This window comes from Marmota marmota, unplaced genomic scaffold (genome assembly GCF_001458135.2).
Source record: "Marmota marmota marmota unplaced genomic scaffold, marMar, whole genome shotgun sequence".
Lineage (NCBI taxonomy): Eukaryota > Metazoa > Chordata > Mammalia > Rodentia > Sciuridae > Marmota > Marmota marmota.
Window position 1 is genome coordinate 20,465,123 of NW_025999913.1, and position 15,420 is coordinate 20,480,542.

The 15,420-nt window shown below is 45.5% G+C and overlaps 2 protein-coding genes across 2 annotated transcripts in view; both read left to right on the forward strand.

The window, feature by feature from the left end:
• The first annotated feature begins 1,583 nt into the window (after positions 1–1,583).
• Positions 1,584–3,948, forward strand: LOC107149365 (putative olfactory receptor 2W6). The gene has a single exon (XM_015494165.2). The coding sequence runs from the start codon at positions 2,493–2,495 to the stop codon at positions 3,432–3,434; it is 942 nt and encodes a 313-aa protein (XP_015349651.1). The 5' UTR covers positions 1,584–2,492; the 3' UTR covers positions 3,435–3,948.
• A 7,598-nt stretch (positions 3,949–11,546) lies between these two features.
• LOC107149407 (putative olfactory receptor 2W6) overlaps positions 11,547–15,420 on the forward strand; it is a 23,655-nt gene continuing 19,781 nt past the window's right edge. Inside the window, 3 exon segments of the mRNA XM_048799717.1 lie at positions 11,547–11,622; positions 12,118–12,145; positions 12,534–12,636. Coding sequence (XP_048655674.1) covers positions 11,547–11,622; positions 12,118–12,145; positions 12,534–12,636 — 207 coding nt within the window.

Sequence of the window (15,420 nt, forward strand, 5' to 3'; positions counted from 1 at the left end):
CTTTAGGCTCAAACAAGAATAAACACATTCACATACCATTTAAAATAATAATATTATTGGCCCACAAAGGAATTGGCCATGGGTTTCTTAAAGCCCAAGGAGGCAGGATGCAGGTCTCACAGAAGGACTCTTGGTAAAGGTCCACAGTGATGGACCCGAGGAGCAAGGCCGACAGACTGGCTGGTCTAACCACCAGAAAACTGAGTCAGAATGAAAAACTCATAAGGACAATCATCCTTGGATAATCTTGGTTGATTTGAGAATCAAGAAAGAAAAGAACTTACTTTCATTCTGTAGTGTGCCTGATGGTCATTCCTATACATGTCATAGGAACATTCCAGAACAAGATGGTCACTATCAATTAGTCCTCCTGCACCTCCTCCTGTGAGTGATGATCTGACAGACAGCACCAATGCATTCCATATTCACACCACCTGGCAAGCAAGTTTTGATCACATTCCTCATTTTCTGAGTAAAAATGTGGTTTCTGTCTGCCTCTTTGCCATGCCAGCTACCTACCTGCCTCGTCCAACTTATAAGCAGGAAAACTCTTATTATATCTTGGGCAACAAATCAAAAGACCTGAGTTGCAGTCTTCGACTTGCTAGCTTTCTTACATGCAGGTCTGGTGTAATTGCTCTGCTGCCCACCTTGACGTGGGGTGAGACTGCAGGACTGAAGCTTAATCCATCACCCTCCTGGCTTAGCAGCATGACCAGCACAGCTGAAGAGTGAAAGTGCCCGCCTCCTGGGCCAGCTGAGGAAAAAGTGGGGTGGATGACTGTACCTATACATAGCTCATAAGAGGGACACAATATTAGCCAGGCTAATATTTAAGTGGCTTGAAATTCATAGTTTTATTTTTCTTTCATATTTTGAAATTTCAAAACATATTGAAACTTACTAAGACTAATAGAAACAATACATATACTCTGTCACTCAGAATGAACAGCTATTCCTCCATGGTCATGCTTCCAAACAGTGATTTTTAAAGAAACAAAAGAGAGTAAGTCCCAGGCTTTGATGGGTTTCCTCTGCAGAGGCACTGGCTTCTTTCCCTTTGGCACCTGCCCTCCTGGCTCCTTTGCACATACCTGAATGTTCCCTCTAAACTATCACTTAATGCCATTCTTGTGGATTTTCAATTTACAGGAGATGAAGGGAAAGCCCGTACTGACACCCTGGACAGACAATATGGATGGGCCCTCAGTTAGCAAATCAAAGCATTCTCTACCCAATTAGATATTGTTAATGCTGTCAATCCACTCATCACCCCTGTAGAAGCTTGTTTCAGCCTCTGCAAGGATGACCTTGGCAATCCTTCAATTCTGGCAAATGTCAGTTCTAATGCACAATATCTTATAACCATTGCGGGACACACGCCAATGTGATGTAATCCTGGCAAAGCATCCTGAAGCAGTGGATCTGAACCCCACTCTGTGCCCCAGTGTACCCAAGAGATAAAAAAATATTTCTTCTTAATAAAAGTCAGACCCAATTACTTTTTACTACCTGTTTTGGAAAAATTTAAAAAATATTAGTAATTGGGGTTCTGCCTATGGTTGACCTACATGATACTGCACACTCATCCTAAGACATGAATCCACTGCCAGGTAACTGAGAATATAAAGTGTCACAGAAGATAGAAAACCGCTAGTTCTCTAAAGGTATCAGGAAAGATAAATGAATGATCAAGGCAGGACTCCTGGGAGCAGAGAATAAAGCCTGTTAAAGGAGGGGCTAGCAGAAGATGCGAAGCCTCAGTCCCACTGGGTTGGCCCTGGGAATTGCTTTTTTCCTCTCCTCAGGGAAGCAGTCCCAGCATTAGCAAACACCTCCATGGTATGAAGCACAATGGACCACAGAGCTCTGGGGTAGGCTGGGGAGAGGGCTGTGGGGTTTGAGGTGAGCTGTCTGTTACCAGCTTCTCTGATGTGGGCATCGGGGTCCTGCCACAGCCAGCAGGATGGGAATCCATTACAGATAAAATAACAATGAGGTAAGACTCTTCTTCCTGAAATTGGATTTGGATCTGATGCCAATCTTCTCAGGATGACACACCATTTAGAATGAGATTCCACCTGATGGCAAATGTGGTTTTCTGATTCAGTGACACAAGCCAGTTCTCCTACCCAGGGTTACAGATGACTAGGAGAATTTGATACTTTCCCTTTAAAAAGAAAACAAGTAGAAAAAAAATTGGGTGCTTAATCCTTGTAAAATCATCACCTTTTGAAAGTGACTCTTTGCATCCTGCCATATTGAACAGAATGATGCAACATGTTGGTATGTCATCATAGACAGGAGGCCCCCCAAACTCCATATACTGTGCTCTTCTGACCAGACCGTGAGTGGTCCTACTGTGGAGCTCCTGGGCCAAGCGTCCTGCAGATCGGAGGGCGGCCCCGGTCCTCCCGCGCCTTCCGTCCTGAAGACCTGTGCCTGCAGCTCACAGGAGCTTTCTCCCGACAGGTAACGTGTGGGGGCAGGTGATGGGCAGGCAGAACGCAAGTTCTTCTGACGGCTTCATCCTGGTGGGCTTCTCTGACCGCCCCCGCCTGGAGCTGGGCCTCTTTGTGGTGGTACTCGCCTTCTATCTGCTCACGCTTCTGGGCAACATGGCCATCATCCTGCTGTCCGCCCTGGACGCCCGGCTGCACACGCCCATGTACTTCTTCTTGGCCAACCTCTCCTTCCTGGACGTGTGCTTCACCACGGGCTCCATCCCCCAGATGCTCTACAACCTGGGGGGCCCCGACAAGACCATCAGCTACGTGGGCTGTGCCGTCCAGCTCTACTTCGTCCTGGCCCTGGGAGGCGTGGAGTGCGTGCTCCTGGCCGTCATGGCCTATGACCGCTACGTTGCAGTCTGCAAGCCTCTGCACTACGCGGTCATCATGCACCCGCGCCTCTGTGGGCAGCTGGCCTCTGCAGCCTGGCTGAGCGGCTTCAGCAACTCTCTCATCATGGCCCCCCAGACGTTGCTGCTGCCCCGCTGTGGGCACAGGAGGGTGGACCACTTTCTCTGTGAGATGCCGGCTCTCATCGGCATGGCCTGTGTAGACACCACGACCCTCGAGGCGCTGGCCTTCGCCTTGGCCATCTTCATCATCCTGACACCCCTGCTGCTCATCCTCACCTCCTATGGCTACATCGCCAGAGCCGTGCTTCGCATCAGGTCAGTGGTGGGGCGCAGGAAGGCTCTCAACACCTGCAGCTCACACCTGGCTGTCGTCTGGCTCTTCTATGGCACCATCATTTACATGTACCTCCAGCCAGCAAACGCCTATTCCCAGGACCAGGGCAAGTTCCTCACTCTTTTCTATACAATCATCACACCCAGTGTGAACCCCCTGATCTACACCCTGAGAAACAAAGACGTGAAAGACGCAGTGAAGAAGGTGCTGGGGAAGGGGCCAGCACAAGGGCAGTAGCAATGGTGGGAGGTGGGAATCGCCTTGGACTCGTCCGTGGGTGTTGTTGGACCTCGCCAGCGAATGGGTGTCTGGCAGTGTAGACCCAGGAGGCCCTTGATGTGACTGGAAATGGCATGGTGAGGTTGAGGGAATGCAGCCCCTCCAGTGGACCAACCTCAGTGCCCCTCATGTCCCTCTAAGCCAAGCGTTCTTTCCTCGGGCTTGACTCAGGGTGAGACACGTGTGGGAAACACCAGCTGTGAATGTGGTGGCCAGCCAGATTGGCACAGTGACTTATACCCAGGAGGTCCTCAACAAAGATGAGACTGCTTCAAATAGTCCAAAAGAAGCACCTATGCTTCATCTAGAAAATTAAGTGTGCCCTACAGTGCCTTTGTAGTGCCAAACGCCTGAAAGAGAGTCCAAATAAGTTGGTCAACCATTTAACCTTAGCACCTCCAATACCAGGGAGTCGTAGGTTCTGTGTATTTTAACTCTTTTATGTAACTGAGCTCAGTGACATGTATGTTCAACTTTGTGAAGCAATAGCTTGTGGTGAGCCGTTCTAATTGGACCGTGGCCGCCATTAGAAGATGGCGCCGGCTTCCACTGTGGCCTGTGATAAACAACTCCTAATATGGAGAATTGGCACGCAGTCCCTTCCCACCCTATGAGAAAGGTCCACGTGGCAGCTTGGGATTGGTATGCGGGAGGCTTTATTAGGCTGTGCTTGGGTGGGGTCACTAGAAGAAGATACATGAATCAAGGCCTGAATAAACTGCTGAAAGAAGATTCCTGAGTTGCGTCTTCCTTGCGGGCAAGGGGTCGCGACAATAGCTCATGAAGAAGAAGAGACAAAACAAGATTGTGAGTTTTTGCTGCATGCAGAGGGGATAATTTCTCAGTACTACTTGTTAGCAATGAGGGAAGATGATGAGTCTCTTGCTTAAAACGTTTGAAGATTATTTAGCCTCTACCTTCCCCATATGCTATCAGAATAACCTTAATCAAGGAAGGAGGAATGAGAAGAGTTTGGGAAACCATAGGAATCCCTTCACTCCAACAAAGCTAACAGCAGAATTCCAGTGACAATGGAAACCGACTTAAATGATTTATGTTAAATGAATAAATGTCCATCCAAAGGACATTCAGACCTGACCTATCATTGGGAGGAATCCCATCCCACAATGTGGAAAAACACGCTAAAATTTCTGCAAGTGAATAAGGATGACAGGGTTGGACGTGTTGACAGGGGCACCCTTAGGAGTTAGAGGAATTAACAATTAACAATTTCTCATTCACACTTCCTCAAAATTTTAAGAAAGTCGCTTAGAGGTCCCAGAAAATATACCACAGGCCTAATAAATATTCTTCAAAGCACCGTTGCCAGACATAATGTGCATATTTTCTTGTTTTTGAACATGAACTCTTGTATTTTTTCTAGATGGGTTAGATTTTTTGTGGCTCTGTTCGGATTTGTGAGAATGGGCTTTGATTTGTCTTGATTATGGAGGATATTCTACTATTTTCAAAGAGTGGGAACATTAGAACATATTTGACTCTCCCCACTTTATTATCTAATTAGAATAGGATGATAGGCCATGAGGCTTATTAAGGGGTCCTATGTGCAGCCAGCCTTCAGAATTTGTAGACCCTTGGCTTAGCATTTGCATCACTTCTGCAAAAAGAAGTTCGTGGTGTGTATCCTACTGGCACCACAAATAAAATGTACTCTTCCTTTGTAAATAAACTCTTTGAGAATCATTTCCAGAGAACAACAATGTCAATAATTTTCACCCACATCTGAATATTGCTTAGACATGCATCACTTTCAAATTGACATCTGGAGCCAGGCAGGTAATCAGGAGGCAGGGTGTAATGTCTGTGGCTACACCATGTTGGAAGCCACTTAGGGGATTCCGAATTCTCTTAAAAGCTTCACTTTTCCTTGACAAAGCCCATGTTTCACCACTTTCTTCTCTACCCTCTTCAGAACTATTATCAGAGGCTGTAGGGTGTCAGAGTGCATGAGGAGAAGGTCACTAGGTCCTCAAGGACATTTTCACACCCAGCGCCACCTTTTTACTTGGTGCATAAAGTAGTTTACAAAGTTTATCAAAAATGAATTAAATATGTTCTAATTGTGTATCTTCTCTTGGGAATTGCATAGAAGGAATATTTTGTTTTTATTTTTTATAGATGTATTCTTTCAATAATCCACACTCATCCTTACAGATTATCTTTTACCTAAAGTGATGGAGGTTTAGAAATGATTTTCAGGATTCTGACCACTGTGCATAGTTGTGTAACTCTTAGCCATGGTGCTTAAAGTTCCTCCCAGAAAATAAATATCACTCATGCCTCTGTGCATTGGAGTTTGTGCTCACTGTGATTTCAATGAGGGGCTGTGGGAGGGGAGCATCATAACTGCTGCTGGTCAGAGCATCAGATCATTTTCCGTCTTGTTCCACAGGTGGTCCAAGGGCCCTGGAGACAACTTTCACCTATTTCATATTTTATGTTCAAGTCCTTCCTCCTCAGGCAGCCATTCACAAATGTGCATTTGCTGGCAGCTGCTGGGTGCAAGCCAGTCTTCTAGGTTCTGGAGCAGAATATATAGCTGTATTTACACAAAGTAGATCACTGCTGCCCTGAGCCTGCATTCCCATGAAGAGGAGGAAAATTGACTTCTACAGCTGTATCCATGTAGGTGTTATGAGCATGACAGAGGCCCATGGGGTGGGGGTGGGGGGGCATTGGGGAAGGTGCAGGAAAGCGAGTCCACAAATACCCTAGGGAGACAGGGACACCAACACTGCAGACAGCTGGGAAGTGTTCCCAGCCAAGGGAGGAGTTACCACAATGCTCAGGTCAGGGAAATGGGGAGAAACTGGAGGAATGGAAGGAGGGACTGAGGGGATCAGGAGCAGGGGTGATCCTGGGGGAACGAGCAGTGTTTCTGAGCCAGATTTAAAGCCAGGCAGTTAGTGTGGTTATAGGTCAATTGGGCCTAACATCGAGTAAGATAGATAAAATGGAGGCCATTATAGAGAATGGAGCCCGGGAAAGCAGAGCAGCACTGAGGGAAACTGAAATGTTGATGTCCCCAAGGCCCAGAGCCCGTCCTAAGGAACTGTTAACGAAGCAGCTCTTAGCAAACAGAGAGGTGCTAATCAAAGGCCGCCCCAGGCCCTTCCTGCCCAGATGGCTCCTCTGGCCCATTTGCCCCTCCTTTTGGGCCTTCCCACCTACTTTTCATCACTGAAAACGGAACAAAGGGCAGAAATGCGGGAAAGCTGAAAGAAGACCTTAGCTATAAAAGAGGGAAGACCTCCCCCCTTTCATGAATTCCACTCTTGGGTCCCCTTTTTCCTCTGGGGAGAAGTCTTTTCTACTGTCCTTAATAAAGCTTCTGCTTTCCACTCTAAACTTGCCTCGGCGTGCTTCTCTGGTGTTATACTTCAGCATTGGGGAAGCAAGGACTCGGCCAACAGCGGTACGTTTCCGGGAAGGGAAGAGTGATCACCTGTACAAAGTATGGCTAACAGGCCAAGTAGCCACAGTCAGCAGTGGGGGCTGCACTCACCCTGTAGGGAAAGGCACTGGGTGAGTTCTGCCTGAAGTGAGCCTGAGAGGATCTTCTGCAGTGGGGACAGGATTGTAAGGAACTGCATAGGCGAGAGGAAAGGAAGGGTCCTAGGAGAAGAATGGAAGTGCAGAGAATTGCTTTTTAGATGAGAAAGATGATAACATGTTTGTAAGTTGAAGGGGAGAGAACAGCCCAGTTGTGGGCTGAAAATGCCAGAAGAACAAGCAAACTCAGGAACAATGATTGGAACTGGCAAAAGGAGGAAGGTCTAGGCTCAAGGGACTTGTGAGGCTTTAAGCTGGTTCTAGAGTTCTGGCAGGAAGAGGGAAGCCAAGGGTGCTCTGCAGACGCTGGTGGGAAAGGGTTGTCTGGAGGGAATCTATGTAAGCTCTTTTCAGTGTGCAATGGTAAGAAGGACTTGCTGTTTTATCACTCACTCTTCAACATGTGAGAGCAATGGAATAGACAAACTGTTACCTTAATTCTTGAAGGGAGTGTAGTAAGGCAGATTTAAATGGTTCCTGTTGTACAAGTCTATCTTTCTCTTTGACTTAAAAGTATGCAACACCTCTTTCTCTTCCCTTAGTATTTATTTTTTCAGCTTAAATGTTCCCTGTGTTCTTGCTCTTTTATTTTTCTCCTTATTAAATAATACACAATTGTGAAAGTACATTGCAGACTATCAAGTAGATAGCAATATTCCCTAAGTGTTTTCTAAAATAAATGTCAGCTTTTAAATATTCAGTGGAAAATTCACTTCTCTAAGAAGTGTTCCCTTATAAGCTCATCCTAAAAGTTCCTCTACTTTCCATTTTAAAACCAACATTATGTACACTGACAGTTTACTGTTGGTAAAGAAGATTCATCAGATGCAAAATTACAATGCTTCAAGTTCTAAACTTTATTTCTGATAAGAGTACAAAATAATGGTGTTATGCTCGAATTCGGGACCCCCAAAAGACCACCAGAGACCAAGATCGATGTCAGCAGCAAAGAGGTGTTTATTGCCAGCTAGCTCGGTCCTCCGCGTGCACACACAGCAACTGGTGACGCTGAGAGGCCCCGAGCCCAGGGTTTGCAGCAGTTTTATACACTCTTTGGGGAAGGCAGGGACTTCACATACATCATAGCATCTCTTAGCAAATCATCACACACCAACAACTCTAAAACATGATTAGCACATTCACTGGCGGGAACAAGTTGGGCAGGGGAAAGGGGGATTCGTTTGAACTGATTGGTTTAAGCCAAGGGGGTGTACCTGCTGAACTACGTGGTTTCCCAACATGTTATCAACCACCATAAACTACAGGGAGGGTCATCTGGCATCCCAGGTATTTCCCTGTCTCATGCTGATTGGTGGCTGCTAGGGGGTTGCTATGGATCCCCACCTAGCATGACTGAGTCAGGGACACCTGGGGCAGCAGATCTCTCCTGTTATTTGTAGATAAACCACTTAGCAGGGGGGGGAATGTGCCTAGGAGTGCTCTGTGGGTTTTTCCAAGGACAAAGGTGATGTTCCTTCCTTGGACAGGCTTTGCTCTGAGATAGAGGCTGGTTTTTCAACAGCAGCATTCAAATATGAACACACAGCCAGTTAAAGGTTGATTTGTGATGACCGGGAGGTCAGAGGATCCAGGCATGTGCTCCAGTCACCCTTTCTCTGTGATTCTGGTTTGAAGGCACTTTCTCTGTCAGATAGGAAACCACTAGCAGATGCATGGGTCTCCCTAAAAGCATGGTACCCCAAATGGAGTCAAATGGGACTTTCGTGCCTTGCTAGCTCTGTGGACACACTCTCACTACACACTAAAACCCACCAGCAGAATCCCCCAGGGGCTGCACTGAGGCCTTTGCAACTCATCAACCTTGTTCTCATCATAGACAGTTCCCACATGCTGAAATGCCTCACCAACAGTTCCAAAGCAGCACTCTCGCTCAGTATGGTTCACAGTGGCAGGCATAGATCTTCATCTGAATGTGCTAAATTAACCCCGGCAGCACTCCATGGATCCCTTCTGGTTCAGCTGTATCTTTTGTAGCTGTGGAGCAGAGTAGCTTAAGACTGAGAATAGGTAGAAGCTTCACACTATAATGAGTCACAGATACACAATTCTAGGGGTAGGATCACAAATTCCCCCTACATGGTGCTTGCTTGCATAAGCTCCACATAGTTCATTTGGCTCCCATCACCCTAATTTCCCATATCTGAAAATAGGCAGTCAGGCTCTGCAAAGGAAAGGTCAAGTTCTGAAGTTTGTCCTTGGTGACTTTTCCTAGAGACTGCAAGGTCCTGCCTTGGCCCTGTGGAACCATGTGCAGTTGAAGAGCATTCCAGGGATACTCCTCTGCTGCTCCAAGCCACTGTCTCACCCAGAGCTGATAACTCTGTGTGAGAAGTTAGCCTCAAGGTTATGGGGAAAAACAGAGAGAAGGTGAAAGATTATGAAAAATAATATTCCTACAATACAGCTCCCCAAGAAAAACGGATGGACTGTGTGACTCGGGAGGAGGGAGGGGGAATTAGCCAAACATTAACAATGAGCTCTGATGGAAAAAGCAAACTTTCATCCCCTCCTGGGTTCATCCCCAGCATCTCCACCAAAAGCAAACATTCACCCCTTCCCAAACCCAATGGGTCCTGATGGAGGCAAATACTAAAATGCTGGGCCATAGACTTTAACCCTCCCTCATTGCAGATGAGTCTTGGAAGGAGAAAAGCATATAGTGAAGTTCTAGGTAACATTGGTCCAGAAGAAGGAAGACAAACAGTTAATGCTGCTTTGTGAGATTTTCTCAGTTACAAGGAGTTTCAAATTTTTTTTACAACTACCTTCCTGAGTTAAAAAATTTAACCTGCTTAGCTAGGTAACCTGACTGTCCAAACCGCAAGTCTGCAGTCTTCAGTGAATAATTTTCCCTCATTGTAACCCAAGGGCCATTTCCCTTACTCAGTAAATGAGCCCTCCCTGGTCTGGTGGAATGACATCACCATAGAATAAAGAAAAGCTTGCTTATCTGAGATTTGCTTCCCATTTCCTGCCTCCATCATTTGTGGGCCATGCACTTACAGAAGGGACAAGTGTCTAAGTACTGGACTTCCTGAATGAACGGAAGTGTAAGGTCAGGCAGCAAAGGAGGCAGATTTAAAAAGGCTGCTGGAGGAAGCTTTATTGAGATTTCACTCCCAGGCGAGACCCTCAGGTCAGCAGGGTGGGTCTGAGGAAAAGCATGTGGGGGCTGGACCGGACTGGAATTTTTATTGGGCTTTGAGCAGAAAGGGAGGGCTTGGGACAGGAAAAGGGGTCTTTAGAGTTCCTTGACCTACTGGGGCTGGTGGGGGAGCGTGGAGCTGGCTAAGATAAAGGATTGGCCTGGAGACCTGCTGGTTGACAGGCGGATCCATCAGTGCCTGATTGGCATTTCTTTTGCTGGCACGGGTTGCTTGGTGCTTTGTTCTTCAGACACCTCCATTGACCTAATAGGAAGCCCACCTCAACACCAGATTTAACATCTCTGAACTCCAATTTTCTCGCTTAAAAATGTGGATAATCATATTGCTGGTATCAAAGGACTCTTCTGATGCTTAAATGAATTAATGCATGAATGCACTGAGAATAGTTTCTGTTCTGCAAAAGCCAGTTTGTAAATGTAGTGTTTTTGCAATACAAAAATATGGTAGAGATAAAAACCATTACAGGAAGTGCTGGCCAGAAACTAGTGCATACTGAATTCATTAGCACAAAGAGACTGGGCCAAATGTAAACTTCACGAATCAGCCAAAAGCCTTTATTCATAAATGGAGTCATGGTTCTGATGGACCCACTTTCCTGGTAGAAAATGAGCCACTGAACAAAGGAGGAGACTGGGCTTATGTAGGTTATACTGAGAGGACTTAATTATTACCAGTGTATCTAATGTAGGGTCCTGGGTCAGCAGTCAGTGGGCCAGATAGAGAGTCTGAGGTCAGCAGTCAGTGGACCAGATGGAGAGTCTGGGGTCAGTGGTCAGTATTTATCTCTTTCCATCCAGGGTCTCATTGTACTGCTACTGAGAAAGTACTTATTTTGGGAGGGGTTAATACTTGGCTTCTTCCTAGAGATTGCCAGTCTAGGCTTGGATGGATATTTCCTCCCCAGGGCTCATCTTGTTGCTGGGAAAGAATGTATTGGGAAAGGATCAATGCTGTCAATGTATGGCTTCCTTTTTCACTCCTTATTCCCAGGCCTCACTATTTTGGGGTTTGTCATTTTTCATATCTAATAGAATTCCCTCCAAAAAACAAAAATGCAGTAATACTACAGCTCTGAAGTCTAAATAATACTGAAGCAAAAACAAAGAACAGACAGTTAATAGATGAGGGGATCAGGTTAGGAAAAGGAAGCCGATTCAAAGGGACTGGAATGTTAATACCTTCAGGACATATACCCCTCCTCCTCACAGGTGGCCAAGGTCATCTACCTCCATAGAAATATACCTCCAAGCAGGGAATTGTTAATGAGTATTCCCTGGACAGCTTCCCCTTCTGCCTTTCTAGGCAGACGATGGAAAATGGGCACAGTCTTGCCCCCTTTCCATCTTTTGGCCACAAGAGTGAGATAGAAGTAGAGGGCATGAGAAGTAAGAAACCTTGCCGCAGTCTAGCTGGGCAAACTTGTGAAGATTGATACAGCAGGAGTGGAAGCCCTTTATTGTAAGACTGCAGGGGTATATATAAATAACTGAATACACAGCTTGTTTCAATTTAGCATCATCCAGTTACAGCAATTAGTCATTAAGGAATCCTCATCATCTTAACAATTATACACAGCTTAACTTAACTGACATAATCTAGACACAGCAGTCAGTCATTAAGGAATCTCCATTATTTTAATGGCTTGCTGGCATTACCTCACAAACCACTTCCTCTGGGCAAAATGCCAGGTGCCATCTTGACTTGTTTGTGACCCCCATCAAAGCCTGGAAAATATAAGAAGACAAGATTCACCCCCTCCCAGAGACACCAGCTCTGGATCTCCTTCTTCCTCAGAAGTCTGTCTCTGTTCTAACCTTTAAATAAAACCTCTTTTCTATGCTTGCCTTATTGTTTTTTGGGTGTTCATTCTTTTACACTAGGGAAACTGGACTTGGATTTCCAAGAACGGTATGTCTGTCATGAGTGGCTTATCAAATGATAACTTGGAGGCAGATTGTCTTTCAATGCAATGCATATATTAAGATCACACTAACATTACACAGCAATAATCATAATCATACTTCAACCAATACTTAGGATTAATCCTCCCACAAATCCCAGAGTACCTCCAAGTTCACATGACTTCTCTTAGCTGAAAGTTGAATGTCATGTGGTCGTTCCTACCAGCCAATTCGGATGAGCAAATGGTGGGGTGATCAGTCTTATCAGGGCATCCTTAAATGCTGCCATGGGTGGTCTCTTGTTTTTGGTTTATATTGGTGCTGAGCTCAACATTCATTGGTTTTGCCCATAGGTGTGTTGGGTTACTCCCATGGGTATTTCTGGTTACCCCTAGGCTGTGTATTCCAATGTTTAACATGCTGCGGGAACTACTCAACATCCAGATATGTTTCTTATATGGTATCACTATGAGGAGGCGCTGGCCCTATCAGCCATCAGTATCTTAAAGCTCTATCATTATAACAGCATGGAACTGATGCATGATTAAAACAGAAAGCCAAGAACTAGACCCAGGAGTAGATGGCAATTAATTGTATGATCAAGATGGCAGCCAAAGTTGCTGGATAAAGATGGATTGATTTAAGAGACTGGTGATAACTAGGTCATGTTGAACCCAGCCTAATTCTGTCTTAAGATTGGGAGCCATCTCATAACAAAGTCATGAAAAGTTAAATCCTATTTTGCTATAAATTACTAAGATTTCTAAAATTATTTGGAATTCCTGCCTGTGCCTTAAACTCATCCATGCCTGGATTTCCCTGACCAGATAACAAACCTCTCTAAAACCTTAGTGGTGCCTCATAAATCCTGGCTCCTCCTGACCAGATAACAACCCTCTCTGAAACCTCAGTGGTGCTGTTGTAGGGACAAACAAGGCCAGGCACCGAAGATAGCAGGAAACAGTTTTATTTGGCTGCAGCCAAGTTCAGAGGGTACAGCCTTTGCTGTAATCAATCAATCCCCCTGAACCTCGAGTTCAGGGAGTTTCAGAGTTTTATACCCAGCATGTAATGGCAGGGGCTCAGAAGTTCACAGTCTGCAGAAGTTCACATAAAAGTAGCTTTTTCTTTCACTGTTCTGGGCAAGTTAACCCTTCAAGGACAACCCCTGAGAAGGGGGGAGCTTCTCCTCCCCTTTCTTCCCTCCCCTTGCCAGCTGTTACCATGGAGCCCATTTGTAACTGATCTTAAAAATGTAGACATCCCTGTGAAGCCCAGCTCAAGGCCAGAGGCCTTGTTTGCACATTTCTACAAAGTACTATACTGGATATATTTGTGAAAAACTAGTAAGGGGGTGTCCAGTACCTGGAGTGCTGGTATCTTCTCGGCCAGTGGCCAAGTAAGCAGGGTGACATGAAAATAGGAAGTTTATCTACAATGGACTCTTTTGCTGACAGTCTTAAAATCAGCCATGGTGAAGAGGGCTTTTCTGTGGAGAAAGGGGGTGTCACTTCAGTGCCTCATAAATTCTGTTGTTGGGATCTGTATTCATTCCCTACCTTGAAATGTTAAGCCATGTAGATCATTAACCTATTATCTGCCTTTGTATTATGCTTGTCAAAATCCTGTTAGTTTTAAGTTCTCAAGACACCCACCTTTGCAACTTTTTGTGCTATAAAAGCTTGTTCCTGGAGAGCTGGGCGTACTGGTCTCTAGCCTGTGTTAGGAGAGACAGCCACTTACCAGCTCTCTTTGTGTACACAAATACAAGCTTGATTTAATTTGATTTAAAATTGGAGTTGGTGATCTTTCCTTGTATCAGGGTTCAACAACAACTAAAACGTTAAAACTAGATCTCATCTATACCCAATTTAGCAATAAATTCCAAGTGGACTAGAGTTCTAAAGAAAGGTGAAGCTGTGAAGCTTGAAGGAGGAAGGCCAATGGCCACATAGAAACATGGAGACCACAGACAGCTCACAAGCCACATAATCATGGTTTTCCAACATGTGAACATCTAAATGCACTCACAATTAGATAACAGTCGACAAAAATAACACCAAGGTACTATTTCACACTTATTGACTGAGACAAAATGTTTCTAAGATTGATTGTATTCTCTGGGTGAGGCCCTGTGGACTCTGGCCAGCTGCTGGAGTAGCTAGTTGTGAGGTTGGCCTAAGTCTCCAGTCACTTAGCGGGATATTCAGTAAATAATAATCCTACAAAATAATTCTCAAAATGGAGAGACAATGCAGCTTAGGAGGAGGGAGGGAAAACTAGCCAAGCATTAGCCTTCCAGTAAATCCTTTTCTGGTAACAATGAGTCCTGAAGGTAGAAGGCAAATACTGAAACTCTGGGAGACAATAAATTCCAGAAAAAGAAATACCCATTCCTCACCATCTGGACTCCTAGCTCTCCAAGTTACAATGAGTCTCAACCTTTTACATCTGTCCTCCTGAGTTAAAAGTCTTAACAGACATAACTAGTCCCTGACTCTCCGAATGGCAAAGCCACAGGTTCCAGTGATGAAACCACCCTGATTGTACCCATAAAACCAAAATCCCCCCTCTAACTGGTGGCCATTTTTGCATCCAGAAAATGAGTCCCTACAGCTAAGAACAATTAATGGCTTCCCTGAATCTGTTGAGGACTGCACCCACCATTTTTCAATTATAACAACTGCACAAAATGCCCAGGCCCAGTTTCCTGAAGCAGCACAGAAACTTCTCACCACTTAAGCCCCAAAGGAAAGGCTCCTACAGGTTTAGGGCCCCAGAAGTGGAGGCAGGGAGAGGCCAGAGGCCAGAACTGGAAACATTCTGGCACTGAATGTGAAGAGAGGTCTCAAATTTATCCTCCTCCACCCCCAATCAACACATGAGGAAGGTTTCACAAGAGAACCCAGGGGAAAGGCCTCTGAAAGGAGGCACTGGGTGGGGAGTGAAGGTGTTCGGCCCCTGCACAGGGTACTAGGAGGTGGAAGGCACTGCTTCCTTCAGGGACTATGCTGCAGGGCTGCTCCAGGCCTGTATGGGGGCCTGCTTCCCCTCCTAGGGCTTGCTGGGTAAAGTCGCCTATGGTCAGGCCTGAATCCTGCACGTGGGTTTTCAGTCAGGAGCCAGACTCCCCATTTGCATGGCTGCTGATGATGCAAGTGATGAGTTCAAGGAAAATTGGGGCTATCTACCAAAATCATAGGTGCATTTCCCTGTCTAGGAACTCACCCTGAGGATATATGTCCTTCACCACAAAATGCATCCATACAAGTTTTTTTTTTT